Source organism: Hyaena hyaena, unplaced genomic scaffold, assembly GCF_003009895.1.
Source record: "Hyaena hyaena isolate Hyena2069 unplaced genomic scaffold, ASM300989v1 scaffold_386, whole genome shotgun sequence".
NCBI classification, from domain to species: domain Eukaryota; kingdom Metazoa; phylum Chordata; class Mammalia; order Carnivora; family Hyaenidae; genus Hyaena; species Hyaena hyaena.
This window is the reverse complement of record NW_024081020.1, coordinates 891,859-915,669: the sequence shown is the minus strand read 5'-3', so window position 1 is coordinate 915,669 and position 23,811 is coordinate 891,859. Positions and strand designations below refer to the sequence as shown.

General features: G+C 43.8%; 1 protein-coding gene across 6 annotated transcripts in view; it reads right to left on the bottom strand.

Annotated features, from left to right (window-relative positions):
- The window catches only part of WDR20 (WD repeat domain 20), a 64,911-nt gene extending 41,179 nt beyond the window's left edge, over window positions 1-23,732 (bottom strand). For 5 of the 6 annotated variants that reach the window (XM_039251197.1, XM_039251200.1, XM_039251198.1 and 2 more), the window contains exon 1: window positions 23,446-23,732. In XM_039251197.1, coding sequence (XP_039107128.1) covers window positions 23,446-23,694 — 249 coding nt within the window. In that variant the 5' untranslated portion in view covers window positions 23,695-23,732. The remainder of the gene's footprint in view (window positions 1-23,445) is intronic. The other variant, XM_039251199.1, reaches the window with a different exon arrangement.
- Between the last annotated feature and the right edge of the window lie 79 nt (window positions 23,733-23,811).

Below are 23,811 nucleotides of genomic sequence, written 5' to 3'. Positions count from 1 at the left end.
AAACCCTATTCCATATCTTATACCAGAAAAAAGTTCAGCAATATCAAAGACATATCAAACATAAACAATGAAACCTCAGAAGTACAAGAAGAAACTATGAGGATCTTTAAAAATAAAATTTGGAAAGTTAACTGTGACCCAAAACCCATCGCCATAAGATAACAGACTCATATGTTTGTCTATGAAAACAAAAATAACTCTATATAAGAAAAACCACCGTGAGCAAAGTCCGAACACAACTGACAAATGGAACCAAATGCTGACACTCCAACCACAGATTAAGGGCTAATTTACATAAAAGGATCAAAATCCTAGTTGGAAAATGGATATAGTTCACAGATAACTCACAGAAAAGGCATACACTTGAAACTATTGTAGCATTATATGTAAACTATATTTCAATTGAAAGAAAAATAAAAGATATGTTATACAAGAAAAATTACAAATGCCTCTTACATATATGGAGTGATGCTTAGATCACAGTACAAGAAACATCAAACTACAGTGTTATACTATTTTTCATCTGTCAAACTGGCAAAGATTAAATAATAGTACACTGTGCCAGAATATTAATTGGAACAACTTGTGGAAAGCAATGTGACTGTATCTATCAAAACTGCAAACGCACGTGTCCTTTGACCCAGCAATTCCACTCAGGAATTTACTCCTCACACGTACTAGCAACATGGCAAAATGATATGTGCACACGTTATTTATTGCAGCATAGTTTGTAATAGCTAAATCTGGAAACAACTTCAATGTCCATCAAAAGGGGAAGTATTGTGCACTCGTACAATGGAATATTGTGCAGCTACTGGCAAAATAAAGAAGCTCTTTACACACTGATAAAGAATAATCTTCAAAATGCATTTTAAAAAACAAACACAAAAAAACAAGGTACAAAACTGTGCTGATACTAAAACTGACATTTTTAAAAGAAGGGAGGAATAGAATAGGTCTGTGTGAGTCTTTGTGTAGAACCATGGGTCATCTCTGGAAATGTACATGGGAACTTCACAATGGTTACTCCTGAAGAGGGTAACAGGGCAGCTGGGGACCAGTTAGGGGAGACTTTTCACTGCAGGCCCTTAGAATTTTGAATCATGTGAATATTATGTTTTATTTTATTTTTATTTTATTTTAGAAAGAGGGTGCAACTAAGCAAGGGGTAGGGGGTAAAGGAGAGAGAGAATCCCATGAGGGGCAGAGAGAGAGACAGAGAGAGAGAGAGAAGCAGGACTCACCCCAATTGGGGCATGAGCGTGCCCGACGCGGGGCTCGAACCCACGAACTGTGAGATCATGACCCGAGCCCAAGTCAGATGCTTAACTATAACCGACTTGAGCCACCCAGGCATCCAGTATTTTATTTTAAGTAGGCTTCATGCCCAGTGCATGACTTGAACTCATGATCCCTGAGGATCAAGAACTGAGCCAAGATCCAGAGTCGGACACTTAACTGACTGAGCCATGCAGGCACCCTTGTATTACCTATTTTAAAAATAAAATATGCCTGGGGGCTCTTTCTGGCTCAGTGGGTAGAACACGTGACTTTTTTCTTTAATGTTTATTTTTGAGAGAGAGAGAGTACATGCATGCACAAGTGGGGGGGGGGTGCAGAAAGAGGGAGACAGAGGATCCTCACTCTGAAGTGAGTGAAGAAAGCTCTGTGCTGAAGCTGATAGCTGAGAGCCCAAGGCAAGGCTCAAACTCACAACCCACAAGATCATGACCTGAGGTGAAGTCAGATGCTTAACTGACTGAGCCACCCAGGTGCCCCAAAACATGTACCTCTTGATCTCAGGGTCGTGAGTTCAAGCCCTACATTGGGCATGGAGCCTACTTCAAAATAAGTAAAGAAATAAAAATAAATAAAAGTAACAAAATATACGCCTATGAAAAGTCGTATTACCTATGTCCTAAATGAAGATCTTCAAACTAAGTTACTTGCAATAGCAAATGTCTCTCACTATCCACTCAAGTTTACCGGGTTCTGTCTGTGCCACGCACTGTGCCAGGCGCTAGAGTCTCAGCAATAAACACAGTAAATCCCTCCTCTCATGGGCTTTAGAAGGGGACAGCCAGCAAACAAGCATTCCATGAGCATCAGAGAACGGTAAGGACCAGGAAGGGGGCGGAGGGTGACTGGAGTCCACTTCCGGGCAGGGTAACAGAAGGCTTCCTTGACAGGCTGTTTGGGCAGAGACATGAAGAAGCCGTGGAGTCAGCCCCCAGGCTCCGGGAAAGGATTCTGGCCACAGGGAAGTATGCGTATGAGTGAGGGACCTCTTCAAGGAACAGAATGGAAGGAGTGAGGGGGAGTGAGGTAGCAAACCACACTAGGGGTTTGGGAGGGCGAGGCTCCAGATCCTAATGAAAAAGCATTAGAGGGGCGCCTGGGTGGCTTAGTCGTTTAAGCGTCCGACATTGGCTCAGGTCATGATCTCACAGTTCATGGGTTCCGGCCCCGCATCGGGCTCTGTGCCGACAGCTAGCTCAGTGCTTGGAGCCTGTTTCAGATTCTGTGTCTCCCTCTCTCTCTCCCTCTCTCTCAAAAATAAAAACATTTAAAATTTAAAATAAAAAAAGAAGAAGAAGAAAGAAAAAGCATTAGAAACTGTCCAGCCCTGGAAAAATATGATCTGACCTATACGGTTTTAAACATCATTCTGACTGCCATCAGAAGGGCCGGTGAGAGGCTGGAGGAACAGGGAGCCCACTGAGAAACCACCCCAGTGATAACCCAAGTGAGGAGTGATGCTTCCTTACACTGGTGAGGGAGGCAAGGGTGGAGATGGGAAGTGATCAGATTCAGGAAGTGTCTTAGGGCAGACCCAAAAGCCTTTACTGAAGGTCTGGAAGGACACTGAGAAAAAGAAAGAAGTCATGGTGACTCCAATTTAGCCCAAGCAATTTTCCACAATGACCTAATAGGCTCATTTTTTTAAAAAAATCAGATCTTCACACAAAGCTCAACTACTCTATAATAGGTTATAAACACTGGCAACAAAAGCAATGCTTATCTGCAAACCAAATTAGGGAGTTGCAGGAGATTTTAAAGTTGAAAAAGAATCCATACCTGGGTTCATTCTCTAAATACTTAATGAGCATCCACCTCCTCAGGGACCTAAATGATGCTTAAAATATGTAACCATGCACTAAAAATGGACTGGCAGGAAAAAACAACAAAATACTAACCACTGCTGGATATGGGATTTGTTTTCTTCTTTGAATTTTCTACCATAAACATACCCTACTTGGAACTGTAGGGGAATAAGTTTCCTTTTAGCCACCAATGAAGGACCAATTCCTACACAAAAAACTTATTAGTTTGATTAGCAAACTTTCCTTCCAAGAAAACTTTTAAGGGGCACCTGGGTGGCTCAGTCGGTTGGGCGTCCAACTTTGTCTCAGGTCCTGATCTCACAGTTTGTGGGTTCAAGCCCCGCGTCAGGCTCTGTGCTGACAGCTAATACATTTTTTAAAAATTTAAAAACTTTTAAAACTGAACAGATTTCTCCGTTTTCTTTCAGGCTTCCATCGGCTGCCAGTGCTAAGGGAAGGTGTGTGGGGAAAACACATCTGGGAGAAGGGGGGAGGAATACGGGAGAAACAGGCTATACACAGCAGCTGGCCGTCCTTTAAATGTAGTAGCTCACAAAACACAGATGAGACAGATCAGAGATTAATTCATTGAAAAACATTTAAGCAAATACCAACTACGTACAAGACAATACAGTTAACAGTACTAATGTTCCCACCCACTGTCAAGAAACAAATGACAGTCACTTATACATTTCTCCATTCATTCGGATACTCACAGAGTGCCTATAATGTATCAAAAGCACAAGCCAGCAGTGAGTTGGAGAAAATCAGTCCTCCTCACCAGGCAATCTGGTTTATGGGGTGGGAAGAAGAAGGCCACTAAATTTCAAATTCAAGTTACTGAGTTATTACCAAAACAGGTGCTAGACAGATGGCTGGTGCACGATAAAAGGAGACCTGCCCTAGTCTAGGAGTCAGGGAAAGAGGCTTGCACACAAAGACACGGGAGCTACGAGATGCAGCAGCAGGAATGGCACAGGTGGGGGACGGGGAGTGGAAGGGCCCACCCTCCAGGGAACCAGCACGGATGAATCTGTGGCAAGGCAGGAAGGAAGCCTGGTTAAAGACATGAAAAGGAAAGTTGTGCATCAGAAATACACAGTGAAGGGAAAAGAGAACGGAAGCAAAGCAGGGGCAGCTCGATCAGGGCCCAACAGGCCACGTTAACCATTTTGTTCTCAATGTTGAAAGCAGCTCAAACCACTGAAAGATCTTATTAGGCTGGAGTGACGCCCAGATTCACTTTTCATTTTTAAAAAATGTTTATTTTGCTTTATTTTTTTAAATGTTTACTTTGAGGGGGGCGGGGAGGAGAGAGAGAGAATGTGTGTGAGAGAGAGAGAGAGCAGGGGAGGTGCAGAGAAAGGAGAATCCCAAGCAGGCTCTGTGCCATCAGCACAGGGCTCCACGTGGGGTGTGAACTCACGAACCATGAAATCATGACCTGAGCCAAGATCAAGAGTTGGTCTTAACTGACTGAGCCATCCAGGTGCCCCCAGATTCACTCTTTAAAGATCACACTGGCTGCGGTGCAGGGGCGCCTGGGTGGCTCAGTCAATTGAACGTCCAACTTCGGCTCAGGTTATGATCTCACAGTTCGTAGGTTCGAGCCCCCCGTCGGGCTCTGAGCTGACTCAGAGCGCCTGTTTCAGTCTGTGACTCCCTCTCTCTCTGACCCTCCCCTGCTCACGCTGTCTCTCTCTCTCTCAGAAATAAATAAAACATTAAGTTTTTTTTAAAGTTTGAAAAAAATAAACTTAAAAAAAAAGTCAACTGAGATTCCTGACAGAGGGAAAGTAGGCAGGGGAGAGAGGGAGGCAGAGAAGAAAGTGCCAAAGACAATAATGAAATAGAAAACATTTAAAAGGACCAAAAGGGCACATCAAAAACAAAAACTACATAAGTTGAAAATAAGGAATAAAAGACAGTACATGCAAATAATAACAAAAATAAACTGATTTTCCAATCCCCAAAACAGAATTTTGGGCAAAATTAGACATGACCAAGAGTACAATATGCCAACACAAAGAACGATCTACAAAGATTAACAATTCTGAATTTAAGAAAGCAAACAGTGATAGAGAAATCGCCAAGTCCAGAATCAGAGATAACTTATCACATCAGAAATTGGCAGTCAATAAAGTTGTAAAAATACAAACAATGTGAACAGCATTAAAAACTTAAACACACATACATATACACACAGATATATCATCTTGGCCTAACAAAGAGAATATACATTCTTTTAAAATGCATGGGGGCACCTGGGTGGCTCAGTCGGTTAAGCGTCCAACTTCAGCTCAGGGTTCGAGCCTTCGTGGGTTTGAGCCCTGCATCAGGCTCTGTGCTGATAGCTCAGAGCCTGGAGCCTGTTTCGGATTCTGTGTCTCTCTCTGCCTCTCTCTGTCTGCCCCTCCCCACCCATGCTTTGTCTCTGTCTCAAAAATAAACTATTAAAAAAAAAAAGCATGGAAAACATTTTAACTGGATCAAAAAAAAAGTCTCATCACATTTCAAATAGTGAATATCAATAAACATATTCTATGACCATACCCTGCAAATAAGTTGATCAGAAACAAAATTAAGCACCATGAATAGAAACTAAAAAAATGCCTGCTTAGAAATTCAAGGGTTAAAGAGGGACTAAATCACTAATGGTAATAACAAAATATTTAGATCTTAATAACAATGACATCACCACATATCTAACATACAGAAGACTGCTAAAGCAATACTGAGAAAGAATTCTATAGCTTTGAGCACATTATTAAATATAAAGGCTGGGGCACCAGGGTGGCTCAGTTGGTTAAGTGTTCAACCTCAACCCAGGTCATGATCTCTTGATTTGTGGGTTCGAGTCCCACATCAGGTTCTATACTGCTGGTATGGAGCCTGCTTGGGACTCCTTCTCTTTCTCTCTCTGTCCCTTTCCCACTTGTGCATGCTCGGTCTCTCTCTCTCAAAATAAAATAAACTTGGGGCGCCTGGGTGGCTTAGTTGGTTAAGCGTCCATCTTTCGCTTAGGTCATGATCTCATGGTTCGTGGGTTCGAGCCCCGCGTCGGGCTCTGTGCTTACTGCCAGCTCAGAGCCTGGAGCCTGTTTCAGTCTGTGACTCCCTCTCTCTCTGACCCTCCCCTGCTCACACTGTCTCTCTCTCTCTCTCTCTCTCTCTCTCCTAGAAATAAATAAAAATTAAAAAAATAAATAAAAAATAAATAAAATAAACTTTTTTTTAAAAGGATAAAACCCTATGTTGTCAAATCACACAGCTAGAAAAAGAGTAAACCTTAAAAAAACAGACAGGAAATAAAGATTACAACAGATTCACAAACAATAGCTGCTTGTGTATTTGAAACAAAATTTTAATCTACAAACTCTTGCAAGTCTGTTCCGGGAAGAACTACAGTAAGAACAAGAGGGTAAAGCTCGGCTAGTGACTGAGCCCAGCAGCTGCCGAGTAGCCCCGAGCAGGTCACAGCTCTGCAGAGGAGGGAACAAACACACTCCCCGCCCGGTCATGGCCACACCCACAACTGCAGACAGATGGTCCAGAGAGCAAAAGGCAGCAGAAGCAGAAGAAGAAACTGGCAAAAGTCACTATCAAGAAGAAGATCCAGGGGCACCTGGGTAGCACAGTCAGTTAAGTGTCTGACTTCAGCTCAGGTCATGATCTCACAGTTCGTGGGTTTGAGCCCCACGTCGGGCTCCGTGCTGACAGCTCAGAGCCTGGAGCCTGCTTCAGAGTCTGTGTCTCCCTCTCTCTCTGCCCCTCCCCTGCTCACACTGTCTCTATCTCTCTCTCAAAAATAAATAAAACATGGGGGGAAAAAAGATATGGGGGACGCCTGGGTAGCTCAGTCAGTTGAGCATCTGACTTTGACGGTCACGATCTCACAGTTCACAAGTCCAAGCCCCGCATCGGCTCTGCTGACAGCTCAGAGCCTGGAGCCTGCTTCGGATTCTGAGTCTCCCTCTGTCTCTGCCCCTCCCTCCACCTCGCTTGTGCTCTCTCTCCCTCAAAAATGAATAGACATTAAAAATTTTTTTAAAAAAGAAGAAGAATGGGGCGCCTGGGTGGCTTAGTCGGTTAAGCGTCCGACTTTCGCTTGGGTCATGATCTCGCAGTCTGTGAGTTCGGGCCCTGCGTCGGGCTCTGTGCTGACTGCCAGCTCAGAGCCTGGAGCCTGTTTCAGTCTGTGACTCCCTCTCTCTCTCTGACCCTCCCCTATTCATGCTGTCTCTCTCTCTCCTAGAAATAAATAAAACATTTAAAAAAATAAAAATAAAAAGAAGAAGAAGAAGATCTGGGGTCCGGAGATGACAGTGACAGAGACAGAGCTCTGCCAGAGGACATACCTGTCCCAACAACGGGATTCATGCTCTCAAGGGAACACCCATGGCATTAATTTACTGCAATACATCCTTTTTCCTTTGAGGAAAGGGATAAACAATTTTAGAAAACAGACTTAAAATGGGAGTGAGAAAGAAAAGGGAACAGGGCTCAGTTCAAGATGAGGTAGGGTAGAAGGAACAGGCAAAGGCGATGAAGTAGTGGCTGGCCAGAGAGATGGGAGCCAGAAAGGTAGAAAGTCGAGCTCAAAGTGTCAGGGCACCTGGGTGGCTCCATTGGTTGGGTGTCTGACTTGATTTCGGCTCAGGTCATGATCTCACTGTTTGTGGGATTGAGCCCCCATCAGGCTCTGTGCTGACAGCACAAAGCATGCTTGGGATTCTCTCTCTCTCTCTCTCTCTCTCTCTCTCTCTCTCTCTCTCTCTCTCTGCCGGTCCCCTGCTCCTGCTCGAGCACTCTTTAAATAAATAAGTAAACTTTTAAAAAAGTTTCTTTAAAAAAAATAGTAAAAAAATAAACAAATGAAATGTCACACCCAGGAGTGTGTCAAAGAAGAGATGGTGCTCAGCTGTGTCAGCGCTGCTGTGGAGGCATGGAGGCTGCGTGCCGCACGTGCCTCATGGCGTCCGGGGCTTGGCAGCAGGAAGCTGAGTGACCAGTATCCCGGGGAAATCGGAAGAGTGGGAGCCAAGGTCACACTGGGACAGAAGGACAAATGTTTCTAACTGAATTTGTAATTTAGGAGCTGAAGCCCATTCGGCTCCTGCTAAGACCCAGAGCATCGCTACGGAAGACCGTGCCACAGGCGTATTAGAGGAGGCCACTGCCGGTGGACGTGGAGGCCAAGGTGCCTCAGGCGCTGTGCGGCGGACACGAACCTGCCCAGAGGACGGCAGAACTGGAGTGGGAGGGAAGGCTGAGAGGCAGGTACTGAAGTCTTCGATGAGCAGAGGTGGCCATGAGGAAGAAAGAAAAGCGGAGGCATCTAAAGGGCAGAGGCTTCGAAGGGACATCAGGAGGAGTGGCAAATGGACCCGCACTTGGGAGTCCAGCAGTCAGGACTCTGCCTTCCCAGATCTACTTGTGCCTCACTTTCTGAGCAAGTAAGGAAACGCAAATTGTGGCCATGCCAAGGAAAGCCCTGAGCGTGAGACCCACCACTTCTAAAAATTTTTTTAATGTTTTTTTTTTTTAATTTTTTTTAGTGTTTTATTTATTTCTAGGAGAGAGAGAGAGAGAGAGCGTGAGCAGGGGAGGGTCAGAGAGAGAGGGAGTTACAGACTCTGAAACAGGCTCCAGGCTCTGAGCTGGCAGTCAGCTCAGAGCCCGACGCGGGGCTCGAACCCACGAACCGCGAGATCATGACCTAAGTGAAAGTCGGACACTTAACCAACTAAGCCACCCAGGCGCCCCTAATGTTTATTTTTGAGAGACAGTGAGACAGAGTGCCAGCAGGGGAGGGGCAGAGAGAGGGGGAGACACAGAATCTGAAGCAGCTCCAGGCTCTGAGCTGTCAGCACAGAGCCCGACGTGGGGCTCGAACCCACAAACCGCAAGATCATGACCTGAGCCGAAGTCGGCCACTTCACCGAAGAGACCCACCATTTCTAAACGAGCTGAGCTAATCCTGCCCTCAGTCCTGCTAGCTACACGCACACCTGCTCCAAAATCCAGAGGAAAGAAAAGCACGATGTAAGGAGTTGTACAATTCCCGGGATTACTTGCAAAGAAGGAAAAGGGACTGTAAGGGGACACTATGACCAATTCTGTTCGGGATACCAAGACAAGGGAGATGCAGCTTCCAGACAAACAGCTCCTCCAGATGCTCAAGACTCGAGCCACAGCCTCCTCCTGGAAGAGCCCAGAAGAACAGCACAAGGTTCAAGGTTGTGACTAATTTCTATGAGCCTCTCAACAAAAGCAAGAGGAGCTGGCAATGCGGCCTCCATGAGCTCTGGTAACTAACAGTGACCATATTGGGCTTGTGACAGGGATTTTAAAAGATCATCTAATAGGGGCGCCCGGGTGGCGTAGTCGGTTAAGCGTCCGACTTTCGCTTGGGTCATGATCTCGCGGTTCGTGGGTTCGAGCCCCGCGTCGGGCTCTGTGCTGACTGCCAGCTCAGAGCCTGGAGCCTGTTTCAGTCTGTGACTCCCTCTCTCTCTGACCCTCCCCTGTTCACGCTGTCTCTCTCTCTCTCCTAGAAATAAATAAAACATTTAAAAAAAAAATAAAATAAAATAAAAGATCATCTAATTTACTCAAGTAAATCCTTAGAGGACTATAATCTCAACAAATTCGTTCATTTAAAAACACAATGTGCCTGTTATGCACATGCACTGTGACAAATATGGATGAATAAGATGGTTTCTGCCCTCAAGATTTCACGATCTAGTGGGGGAGATAGAGATTCAAACAAAAATGCCAAATTGTAAGAAAAAGTGGAAGGACATTCATAGTAGTCAAACAGCAAGAGCAAAGGAAAAAGAGGTTTCTTATTATTTTTAATGTTTATTCTGAGAGAGAGAAGAGAGAGTGTGTGAGTGAGGGTCAGAGAGGGAGAGAATCTCAAGCAGGCTTCATGCTCTCAGCACAGAACCTGATGTGGGGCTCAAACCCATGAACTGTGAGATCATGACCTGAACCGAAATCAAGTTGGATGCTTAACGGCCTGAGCCCCCAGCTGCCTCTAGGAGACAGGTTTCTGCACTACGCAGGAGTACAACTCAGCCCAAGCCGTCCTCCAACTACAGGGCACTGTCTTCCCTATTTTACTGCTATATCTCACCAGGAGCTCAAGAAAAAACTGCTACATCTGGGTCCCTGACCCCTAAACCAGTGTGAGAGCCTGAGTGTAGTCTGCATCTCTTGGTTGCCTACCCAGTACCTACGTATAAATCTATTCTCCTGTCTGCTATCTACTCACACCGCGGCTCCAAAAGCGGGCTCCAGGGCAGTCAGGGTACGAGATGACCCAACCTCCTCGCTAAAGGCCACTCGTACGTACTTCCTTGGCCATAGGAATGGGCTGGTAATACAATCTGGGGCAACAGGTCAAAGGAGGAGGTTTGCTGGGGGCTTCAGCGAAACAATCTTTCTTACTCTCCTGAGAAAATGACTGGAAGACCTGTTTACTCTCATCCTGATACTGGCTCTCATTCCGGACCACGTGTTACAGAAATGCGAAGCCTGGACCTCTACCAGCATTTTGCCACTTAGGCCAGGCTGACACAAAGCGGAAAGCAGAACCAAGAGAATCTCAGCAAAACTGAGTTGGCACCCCAATCAAACCATGCCAGGAGCCCACCTTACCTGTGTAATTTTCAACAACATAAGCCAATGCATGCTCTTTAAAGTTTAAACAGCTTGTTTGAGCTAGGTTTCCTGTTACTTGTAAACCAAAACATACCTAATACTATATTTGAAGAATACTCAAGTCATAAAAACTACCAGCAAATCACCATCCACCAGCTCCTTTTACATAACGTTTCAATGTTCATCTCTTGCTCCTACAAAAAGTCTTTGTTAAACCTAATTCTCAAATATTAAAATATAAATCTTTTCCCTATCTTTAAACTTTGGAGGACAACTAGTTAACCCCTAAATAATAAAACAATGGCTCTAACTTATCTATAAAAATTTATTTGAAAAATTTACAAATCTATAAATTTAACTACAAAAAATATGAAAATTATTCAAGGTTAAAAAAAATACACACACTCACCCCTAAGCAAAGTTACAAGACCAATGCCAAATGAAAGAAAAAAATCTGTGATTCATATCACAAAGGGCTAATCTCCCTAATAAAGAACTCCTTTAAGAACTCCTTTAAAAAATTTTTAAGATATCCAACAATCCAACAGAAAAATGGGCAACAGATATGAGAAAGTCCATATAAAAAAAATACATGCAATTCTTAATATACAGAAAGATGCTCAACCTCTCTCATCACATGGGAAAAAAAGAATACAAATTTCTCACCTATCAGATCAAATTCAAGTTTGACAACATACTTGGTGAGGCTGTGGGGAAACAGGTATTCTCATGTGGGAGTACAAAACAATAAAACCCCTCCCTGTGGAGGGTGATCTGATGATATATGTCAAAAATACATAAAAGGGCACCTGGGTGGCTCAGTCCAACTTCAGCTCAGGTCATGATCTCAAGGTTCCTGAGTTCGAGCCCCATGTGGGGCTGTGCTGACAGCTCAGAGCCTGGACCCTGCTTCGGATTCTGTGTCTCCTTTTCTTCTTAACCCTCCCCCGCTTGCCCTCTGTCTCTGTCTCTCTCAAGATAAATAATAAACATTAACCAAAAAAAAATTTTTTTTAGGGGCACCTGGGTGGCTAAGTTGGTTGAGCTCCTGACTTCGGCTTAGGTCATGATCTCACAGTTTGTGAGTTCCTGCCCCACGTCGGGCTCTGTGCTGACCTGCTTCAGATTCTGTGTCTCCTTCTCTCTCTGCTCCTCCCCTGGTCATGCTTCCTCTCTCTCTCTCTCTCTCTCTCTCTCCCTCTCAAAAATAACCATTAAAAATTTTTTTTAAATTTTTTAATTATATAGGCATTGACCCTCTGGCCCAGCAGTACCTCCTCTGGAAATACATCCTGTAAATATACCTGCCTACATGCAAAATAATATACATGCACAGTTATTTCTGCAGCGTTATTTGTAATAATAATTAAAAAAAGATAGTAATACATATCCAGAGCACAGAATATAAATTATAAAAAAAGACTGAAGAAGCTCTCTATTTATTTACTAATATGGTAAGATCTCCAATATATATCATTCATTAAGCAGAAAAGAAAAACAAGACACAAATACCCTACATAGTGTGCTCCCTCAATTTCTTTTCTCTTCAAATGTCATCTTATTCTTAAGGCAACAGAAGGATGAGTCAAAAACAAATAAAATGATTATAGACAGAGAGAGCTTGCTTTGCAGGGAGAACAGAAATGGAAGCTAAGCATCTCTGACAGAACCCTGTTCTACAGTTCTGATGTTGGAACCACAGAAAAGTCTTCTATAATTAAAACACAATTTTTTTCTAATAGATTTATTAAGGTACACTTAACATACAAGGAACTGTGCATATTAAACATGTACAGTTTGAGGAGCTTAGACATGCACGCCCCCATGATGCTAACACCATACCCAAGGTAACAGACTCACCCTACACCTCCCAAAGCTTCCTCACATCCCTTCACTTGTGTTAAGTGGTAAGACCTACCTCTTAAATTCTGCAGGGCATGACACCATGGTGTTAACCAGAGGTACTACGCTCTAGAGCAGATCGTAAGAATCTATTCATCTATCATTAACTGAAACTTGCACAAAATCAAGTTTAAAAACAATCCCTTGTGTTCTAAAACTGGATTATGGTAACAGGCAACTTGGTAGGTTACTAAAAATCACTGAATTATACACTTAAAATAGATGGCCGGAAGGTACTATAATTTGAGTGGAGTCTGAAGAGGCAGAGGAAGAACTAAAGAAACCCAGTTAATGCCAACGTCTTTCCGACTTCAGGGAGCACACGAACTATCTGAGGACCCTCTAGGAATGCAGATTTTGATTCAGTAAGCCTGGCATGAGACCCAATTCTGTACTTCCCACAGGCTCCCAGGGGACGACACTGATGGTGCTGGTCTGTGCACCATAGTCTGAGGTTGTCCAAGCTGTCAGCAAGAGGAGCTTTGCTTTAAAAAGTAGCTGAGAAATTGGGGCAGTAGCTCCCGGAGGCAAAGGACAGGTACCAAGTGGGTGGGGGCCCGAAAAGGCTTTTTCTTCCCTTTAGCCATAGGAATTGATCGAGTGCGGGCTAGAGCGGACAGTGGGTGCCAGGGGTTATAACGACTAAGCACAGCATTTAAGACAGGAGGAGCTGTAGACAGCAGCAGCAGAGCAGGAGCCAACATCTCTGAGATATGACAGGCAGTGATGAGGATCCAATGAGGGATGGCATTGCAACAATGTGATGACCTGAGTTCTGAAACGGGACAGAGTGCTAGGAGTCCCACAGGAGGAAAAGGCACTGGTGTGGTACGTTACCCCAGAGGGAGTACCAAAAGAAAGAATACACATAAAAAAGAGTTCTGGAAGCTGGGAGACAGCCAATATTTAGATGATCATCATGAAGAAAGATAATCTTGTCCTCTAATCAGGTCTTACTAAAGCCTCCACCCTCACAGTAACTCTTCAAGGAGCCGTGCCACATCCTCAGGCCTCAGGTCTCTAGTCACCTTGGTTTAGAATCCCATCTCCCTTCAGCCCATCCACCTATCAGAATTCAGTTCATAAAGCTTTCTTTTAAATGTTTATTTATGGGGGGGGGGGCAGAGGGGGGAGCAGAGAGACAGGGAGACACAGAAACCGAAGCAGGCTCCAGGCTCTAAGCTGTCAGCCCAGAGCCGGATGCAAGGCTCTGAACTCATGAACCACAAGATCATGACCTGAGCAGAAGTTGGACACTTAGTAGACTGAGCCACCCAGATGCCCCCAGAATTCAATTCAAGTATCACCTTATTAAAGCCTCTCTAAGTTTCCCCTGCAACTAAAACAAAGATCACACTGTAACACTGTATCACTATCATCTATGATCTGAACCAATGAAACACTCTTAGGAGACTCAATCTTGTAAGTACTTCTTGTATTCCTCCCTCTAGTTAAGGCAGCAAGAGCAAAGGAATGATCCAGAAGAAAAAGAAAAGCAACATAAGGCATGGCCAACTTAGAATCCTAGATAATCACCTGCTGAGTAAAAACCCCAAGTACCACAGAGGCCTCTTCATAGAGCTACAAGTGTTACCTACTGGACAGGAGAGCCCTGATGCTCTTACATTCAACCACACGTGACACAGGAGAAAAGGTAAACTGAGACTTAACAAAACCAGGGTGCTTAAGCTTTCTATGCTAGGGACTCCTTCTCACAATCATGTTTTCAAATACAAAAGATTATAAGAGATCAATTATTAAAATAGTTATTAAAGTTTTTTTATTTCACCCTATAACAAGCTCCAGTGAAGACCCACTAACCACTGCAATTCCAAAGGAGTGATGAGTGTAAGTGAGATCTGATCCGTCTACAACAACATAACGTGATACGCAAACACCTGTGATTTTCTCTGGTGATAAAGTCACAAGTCTGTTACTACTGTGATTTGTTGACTAAATCCACAATTGGAAGGACACACTGAAATCCTGTTAATTTTTGCCCATCTAGGTTGATATATCCTGTAAATTCTATTCAGATTACGTAGCACTTATAAGGGAATAGTGTGTGCACATCTCACCACTACTTACTTGCCCATCTCACCCCCAGATCGTAGGCACTTTAGGCCAAGTGCTACGTCTTATTTGTCTTTGGGTCTACGGGTCCAATAAATGTTGGCAGGATGAGTAAGGCATCTACTAGGCCACTGGCCTGTGAGCTCCTTGACGGCAGAGATTCTGTCTCAACAACAACCCAGAGCGACCACTCAAATCTTGACAGAATGAATGTGTGTGAATATCTTATCTCCTTCGCTGGATGATAATCCTCTCAAGGTCAGGGATCATGTCTCCTACTTCTTTGATTTCCCATAGTCTAGTATACTGCTTTTCACCCAAAACCACTCAAATATTTCTTAAACGAGACATTAAAACAGTGCCTCTGAAATGAAGATCAAAGTCAGTAAAAAGAACGAGCACCTGTAGCGCTTCTGCCGTAGCTGGGAAAACAAGGGCAGGGCAGCAGTGAGGCTGGGTGCGCACCAGCCAGAGGAGGGACCGAGCCAAGCCACAGAGCTCATCTGCAATGTGGCTACTTGAGAAGATGCTAAAATATTCGTACTCTTACTTGTAAAATACAAAAACCTTATAAGTTCCTTCTTCACCCTGCTTCTTTCTTATGCTTCTTCTTTCTTACAAAATCTTGCTTCTTTCTTATAAGATCTACATTTTCCACTGCTACAAAATTAAAGTGTAGCAGAGATTGACGTGGCATGTTCTTAGTACAATATACCCTACTTTTTAAAAATCCATTATTACAAAACAGAATTGAGAACGTAAAGCAGGACTCAATTAACAAATTACCAATTGGCAGAGAAGTTGAGAAAAATGCTAAAACGTAAGAGCAATCGCCAACTCAACCCCAATCAAAAATGAAGATGAAGCATTTCTGAAGTTAGAACAATAAAGATACAAGTTTTCAAATTTACAAAAATGTGATCTAAACACACTTCAGGGCAAATCACCTGTTTGAAATCCAACCCAGAATTCTTCTCCATCTAGGCAGAGAAATACTTCTCCACCTTTACTCCTGAACTCCACTTGATATTTGCACTGCTTACACCATGTGCACAGCGCACGCCTTCTACTTGACAGTCCAATTGTCAGTACAAAAATACAAGCTTCTTAACAGACAGAAGTGTCTTCCTTGACTTCACTTTACCACAAGAGACACCAGCACCTTGTACATAACAGTTCTGCAATAAACTCTTGGTGAATGAGGATTTTTTTTAAAAAGCAAGACAGACCTTGCACAGTATTATAGAAAACTGTGGATGAAGACTTCTCCTCTATCCTTCCCCCTCTCTCTGCCCCTCCCTGGCTCTCTCTCTCTCTCAAAAGAAATAAACTTAAATGAATGAATAAATAAATAAATAAATCTTAAAAAAAAAAAAAGATGCCAAATGTTCAGAGAATAAGATAACTTGTCACGGAAAACTTAAAATGTCCTGGGGCACCTGGGTTGCTCAGTGGGTTAAGCATCCAACTTTGGCTTAGGTCATGAACTCCCACTTTGTGAGTTTGAGCCCTACGCTGGGCTCTGTGCTCACAGCTCAGCGCCTGGAGCCTGCTTCGGATTCTGTCTCCCTTTCTCTGCCCTTCCCCCATTCACTCTCTCTCTCAAAAATAAACAAACCTTACCAAATAGTAATAAATAATAAATAAATAAATAAATAAAATGCCCTGAAAATTGGGGCACCTGGGTGGCTCAGTTGGTTAAGCATTCAACTTCAGCTCAGGTCATGATCTCACAGGATTTGTGGGTTCAAGCCCCACATTGGGCTCTGTGCTGACAGCTCAGAGCCTGGAGCCTGCTTTGGATTCTGTGTCCTCCACTCTCTGCCCCTCCCCCACTCATGCTCTGTCTCTCTCCTTCAAAAGTAAATAAACAAATTTTTTTAAAGGAGAAGGGGCACCTGGATGGCTTAGTCAGTTAAGAATCGGACTTCAGCTCAGGTCATCATCTCACAGCTAGTGGGTCTGAACCCCTCCAGGCTCTGTGCTGACAGCTCCGAGCCTGGAGCCTGCTTGAATTCTGTCTTCCCCTCTCTCTCTGCCCCTCCCCCGCTAGAGCTCTGTCTCCGTCTCTCTCTTAAAAATAAACACTTAAATAAATAAAATGTCCTGAAAATTAAGACAGAGAATGTCTACCAATTAAAGTTATTTCTGCTTTTGATGTTTATTCTTAAATAACCAAATAGGGCCACATGTCATATTTCTTCACAAACGAACCTCACTGAAATATAAATAAAATTGTTCTCTAAGATATATTACAAAAATCTTCACATTTATTTTTAAAACAAGGTTCTTTAGGCATATAGCCAAATTACTCACTGATAAAATCCACTGTTTTGATTCTTGCTCAAGTTTTCTACCAAAGCACGATAAATACTTAAATAAATGAAGTCGCTAGATTAACCCAATGATAATAAACATAGGACAAGTTTCTTGAGGGCAGAGACCTGGTCTAAACCCAGCATCTAGAAGATGCTAAGCATGCCCCACACCTATCTACTAAACAGTGGCATCCATGACTATCTCCTGGGTTTCAAGGACACATTCTGAGAGCTGCTTGCTTACCACTGCTCATATTCACCCGTTCTGTCTTTCCTCTTCTTCAAGGTCAAGAGAACCAAGGGATCATATGAAAGTTTCTCTAGTCTACTCTAAGAGATAAGTTAAGATGCTTTCCCCTCAGTATGTAAGATTTGATAGTCAAATAACTAATTATCAATATTTCAGAAGACATTAAGTAGCCCTTAACAGGAAAAAACTACAGGTTTCCACTCAATTTCACATGTGCCCTACTAAATTAAGCAGAACGCTTCTCAAAGTAAATCTGATATAAAAAGCTCTGGTCTTCTAAGCCTCTTTCTAAACTAGAAACAGAGAGCAGAGAGATGTGAAAATTACAAATGGAGAGAAGGGTGTGAACATGACCTTCTCTGGAGCAGTCCAGTATCTAAAACCAGTCTGTGGAAAAAAACGTTTAAAAGGCTTCTAGTTCACCCTCCCACACGGTGCATGAATTCCTCAGGCACCAACAGGTGCTCCTGCCGTCTTCGAGAAAGAGACCGTCTCCCACACAGAATGCTCATTCTCTCCCAAGTCAACCCACTGCACTCCTGGACAACTCCGGCTCTGAAAACATTCTAGCTGTTATTAAATGACTCTTCTGGCCGAGCTTCATGTCAACCCAGTGAGTGCAAAGCCTTTTCTAGCATAAAGACATAGAATCACAACACATTCAATTGCTTCCACAACACACCCCACACTCCTCAATTCCCATTAAAGAAGTAGGCAATAAATCCAAGACATGAAGACATCTTCCCAATAGAAAAATGGATTTATTTTCATTAAAAAACTATTGAGCACAGACTCCTACAACCTTCAAAGTTGAAAAGGCCTTGGAATAGGCCGTGGAAGCCATCTAATTCTACTCCCCCCCATTGTAGGAATTGCTTCAATAACATTTCTGGGCAGCACATTTGTGGCCTGAAGTCTTAAGATAGGAGGGAAAAAGTAGTCTCTTTGATTTAAATGTTAAGTAGCTCTGAGTATAGTTTTTACAAGTTGTCTGTTAGTACACAGATTTGTTAGGTAACGTGGTTTGACAGAAGTAGATCAAAAGTAATTTTCTTTGGTTACTTTGCATTACTTCATGGTCTATTGCCACACAATTTCCCAGCTGTAAGAAAACTAAATTTGTTACCTACAAGAATTTTAAATGTCTTTTAAAAAGTGTGAGCCATGGGGCGCCTGGGTGGCTCAGTCAATTAAGCATCCACTCTTTTTTTTTTAATTTCTTAAAATGTTTTATTTATTTCTGAGAGAGAGAGAGACAGCGTGAGGGTCAGAGAGAGAGGGAGACACAGAATCTGAAACAGGTTCCAGGTTCTGAGGTGGCTGTCACCACAGAGCCCGACGCGGGGCTTGAACCCACGAACACTGAGATCATGTCCTGAGCCGAAGTCAGACGCTTAACCGACTGAGCCACCCAGGCGCCCCAAGTATCCACTCTTGATACTGGTTCAGGTCATGATTTCATGGTCGTGAGACTGAGCCCCATGTCCGGCTCTGTGTTGAGTGTGGAGCCTGCTAGGGGCTCTCTCTCTCCCCACCTCCACCCTCTCTCTCTCTCTGTACCTTCCCTGCTCATTCTCTCTCAAAATAAATATAAAACTTAATAAAAACTTAAACTTAAGTTTTATAAACTTAAAAAAAATATGTGAGCCACTAAAAATAGACATTTGGGAAGCCCAAAATTAAATAGTTTTTTTAGCTTGTAAATATCTTTTTAAAAGTATGGCATAGATGGACACAGATGCTTTATTCAGTCATTCACTCAACAAATAAACAGTTAGGGCCTACTTTATGGCGGACACTGTGCTGGGCACTAGGAAAACAGTCAACGCAGAAAAGACAAGGCATCTCTTTTAAGGGAGCTTTGTTTATAGAAGAGACAGATTGCCACCCAGAGAATTACAAACTGAGACAAGTGCTAGAAAGGCAAAGTCCAGGCTGCTATGAGAACATGCAAGAAGGAAAACTGACCTAGCTTGGGGATTCAGAGCAGGACATGCTCAGAAGTGATATCTACGCAGAGATCTGATGGTTGCCACTCACATTTATGTAAAATCAGAGCTCATAAAATGAAAGAGTTGGTCCAATAAGCCCAGCTACCTTTGGCATCTTTATCATAAAACAAGGTCTTTAACAAAAGGGGAAAAAAAAAAAAAAGGAAAGGCAACTACTATACAAACAGGTGTAAAGGCAAGTAGTTGATGGTTCTTTGGAGACAGCGCCAGGGTTTTACTCTAGTGCGGGTCCCCAACTAGTATAATTGTCACCATAGTGGTCACTCAAATCTTTGTTGAAATGATCAGTGTATTAAATCAATGCTCATCTTCAGTTAGGTAAAATAACTTCACAAAACTACATTTCCTTACACAAGAAACTCCATTACAAACTTCAACTGCAAAAAGAAGACACTTTCTTGTACCTCACAGGATTGCTACCAAGATTCGATGAGATAATATATGGCAAAATGCTGGGGTAGATCTTGAAGTGCTTGGAGGCCATGGCATCCGTGTGATCAAAAAGCTTGATCGGTCCCTTCTCACTACGACAGGTCTTTACAGTCAGCTGTGCTTCATCTTCCTGACCATGAGAGAAAAAGAAAACTGTAACACAGGTTTGCACTCCCTATCTAGCCTTGGCTTCCTCAGAGAGGGTGAGACTGCAAAACCCAAAGGTCCTGCCTAGCTCTAGAAACTGACCTGTAAATCTGTTTAAAAGGCCGAGAATACACGTCTCAGCTCAGATATGAGACGACCCTGTCATCCACTCCATTCCCCCACAATTCCTTACTTCCTTTTAGGAATGGCAGCACACAGCTCATGATGTAAGTTTTTTGAAGATCTATTTTCCACTTGTTTTACATGCAGATTTAAGTTGAATGTATGTATCCAAATTAGGCTTTCTGAATGATCCAAGTAATTGTTGTAAAACTGTGTATGCCCTGATTTAAAAAATGAATAAATACAGTCAAAATGACCAACTTGTAAGAATAGAGTTATAACTCCTAACCCCAAAATGTAAATTTTGGTTTTCTGAGTAGGAAAATTATCTGCTCTATTTTAAAATCAGAAAAGACAGGGTCGCCTGGGTGGCTCAGTCGGTTGAGCATCCAACTCTTGATTTCAGCTCAGGTCATGATCCCAGAGTTGTGGGAACAGATCCTGCATGGGGCTGAGCACGGGGCCTCCTTAAGATTCATATTCTTTCTGGGGCGCCTGGGTGGCGTAGTTGGTTAAGTGTCCGACTTTCGCTCGGGTCATGATCTCGCGGTTCGTGGGTTTGAGCCCCGCGTCGGGCTCTGTGCTGACTGCCAGCTCAGAGCCTGGAGCCTGTTTCAGTCTGTGACTCCCTCTCTCTCTGACCCTCCCCTGCTCACGCTGTCTCTCTCTCTCTCTCCTAGAAATAAATAAAACATTAAAAAAAAAAAAAACATTTAAAAAAAGATTCATATTCTTTCTCTCTCTCTCTCTCTCTCTCCCCCCCCCCCCTGCCTTGCGCATGTGCCATGTGCTCTCTCTCAATATAAAAACATTTTTTTAATTTAAAAAATCAGAAAAGACAATCTCAAAAACAGTTACATACTCAGAAATAATAAATAAGTGCAAACACATTCACGGAAAATAGTTATAAAAAATCACAATGGCTCGAAGAGAATGGAAATGTCTACCATATAATGCTATGTTACTGCATGAAAATGAAATTTTGCAAAAAGTCACAGAGCTCAAATAAATTATGCAGTTAAAGGCAAATCTACATGTTTAAGATTTATCTTGTTTATAATAATTTTGGGGTGTGGTTTGTAAAGTTATCCTAGGTGTGCCGGGGGGTTGGGGTGGCACTCAGTTGGTTAAGCCTCTAACTTCAGCTCAGGTCATGATCTCACTGTTTGTGAGTTCAAGCCCCACATCCGGCTCTGTACTGACAGCTCAGAGCCTGGAGTCTGCTTTGGATTTTGTGTCTCCCTTTCTCTCTGTCCCTCCTCTGTTTGCACTCGCTCTCAAAAATAAGCAAACACTAAAAAAGGTTAAACTTGAAAAGCTCTCCTAGTTTTAACCTTCATTAAGTAGCATCCAGCTAAGAGAACACAACTATGGTACTTTCAATCAAGAAAGCTGTTTTGATGATGCAAACCAAGGCCACCAGATCCAAATAAGGTTTGCCACTAGAATGTTTCAAAAATAATACACTTTCAAAGAAAATTAAAAAAAAAAAAAGTTGACACTAGTAATTGCGGGTTAATTCAGTGGTTAAGCATTTTTAAAAATTGTACATGAATTTTAGTACTTAAAATTCTAAACTTATTTCCAGGGGAAAACGTCGATACTTTCGGTCCTAGTATCAATGCTAAGACAGCAGCTTCCTACCTGACAGTTACTTAAAAAAAAAAAAAAGCACACACACACACATTTATTTATTTATTTGTTGAGAGTGCATGAATGCACGCAAGCACATACTGGGGAGGGCCAGAGAGAGAGAGAGAGAGAGGAAGAGGGAGAATTCCAAGCAGGCTCTGGCCTGACAAGTGGCTCAAACTCACAAACTGTGAGATCATGACCTGAAGTCGTACACCCAACCAACTGAGCCACTCAGGCGCCCCTGACATTACTCTTAATGTTTACTTTAACTATATTTTACACCTGCTGAGGGTTTCAGGCTTTAAAGTTCATTACAGTTACATTATAAATTACAAAGTGAGTACTGCCATGTTCTCTTTTTAAAGAGGAGCAGACAGAAGTTAAAGAACTCATCCAAGGTCACCCAACAAGTCAACAAAAAAGTTGGGAGCAGGACTAGAAGTTTAGCTCCTAGACTACTAACTACTTCACACTTCCTCAGTTGCAAAAGAGAAAAAATGAAGTCAAGCGATTTACTTTCAGTAATAGCATACCTCAAACACAAACGCTAGCCAAAAAGATGCACCTTGGCCAAATGAGAAAACTTGCTACATCTGAATACCACCCTCATTTCCCTAGGTCTTGAGAAACCAAGCAAAAACTTACTGCTTCTGGGTATATTACATCCTAGGGAACGTCCACTGTTCAGTGTGCACGATCTGCTGTCACACTAACCGAACATTTATAATCTGTTATCACCTTTTCCCATGCCTAGGTGCTGTGGGACGAACCAACGTCCTTAACTCTTTCCAAAGTCAAGTCAAAGACCATAAATCTCAAAGGTAAGCAGTTCTCAGTGAGAACACAGTTACGTAGGCAATAAAGGAAAAGCTCTAATAAAGTTGCTTCTTTTGAAGAGACCTTTTTAAAGGATTACATGCTTCACAAAATTAATGTTAAGTCGCCCGTCGAGAAAAAAGCGATTCTTGTAAAGTAGCTTTTAAGGCATATCCCTCCCTCTCTGGGACACAGTCTGACTTGTTGGACGAGAACAATCTGGGCACGCTCACACAGAACACCGAGGAACAAGCTTGGTTCACTCAAAACATCATTCCGACCTCCCAACTGTACTACTCAGTCTTTCCCATTCTGTAAGGGCCAAGATGACCCTCTTTAACAATCTCTCGGGAGAAGATTCCCCGGCGGAGAAAGTGACAGCCGTCCTCCTCCTGAGGTTTTCGGAAAGAGCGTTAACACCAGAAACGGAGGCTCCTAGGAAGTGTCAGTGCGGTAGCAGGTGGAGTAGCCCTCGGTGCCGAGCAGCTCCTTTCTGACCTAGTCTCAGCCCTCCGCTGCCAGCCGGACTCCGCCTTACAGACCTGCCCGAGCCGCCCCGCGCCCCTGTTCTCTAACCCAGAGCGAGACACACAACTCCCGGGAGGCGAGGCAGCCTAAGCAGACAAGACGGCCACCCCACCTCTTCCGGGGACTCGCAGGCCCGCTCCCTGGCCGTGTCAGAGCCTGACGGACCCTGCCAGACAGAAAGCATCTGGCCCCTCCTGGGGCCTCCCGGGCGGATCCGCGTACCCCACGGCCCCTTTCCACCGCCCCCACCCCCTGAAACACCACCTTCCTTATTCGTGAATCCCCCTTCCTCAGGAGCACCCCAGTGGAGTTACCGGCCCACTCAAAAGTAAGAGCGACCGCCACCTCTGTCGGTCACCCTGGGCCCCGCTGTCACCGCCCTGCTCCTGGCCTCTGCCCACGCCCCTGGCGGGCCCCGGTGACGCCCGGGTCGGTACCTTGCGGACCCCCTTGTAGATATAGAAGTAGAGCTCCCGGCCCACATTGAAGCAGAGGCGGTCGCCGTTGCCAGACTGGTCGTTGAGGTTTACAAAGGAGACGCGGACGGGGTTGGATCCCTGCGAGTTGAAGGGCACCCGGTTGGGCCGGCTGTACTCCGAGTGCGGCAGCAGCTTGTACAGACCTTCCCGAGTGGTGAATTGGGTCTTAATCTCGTTCATCTCCTTCCCTCCTCCCTCCGTCGCCATCTTGGAAAGCAGCGTTCATCCTGCCCTAAGTGCCCGGATCACGCCCACCGCGCAGGCGCCGTCCTGGGCTCTCGCTCTTCCCCCCCCCCCCGCCTCTTCCTCCTGGCCCCTCCCACT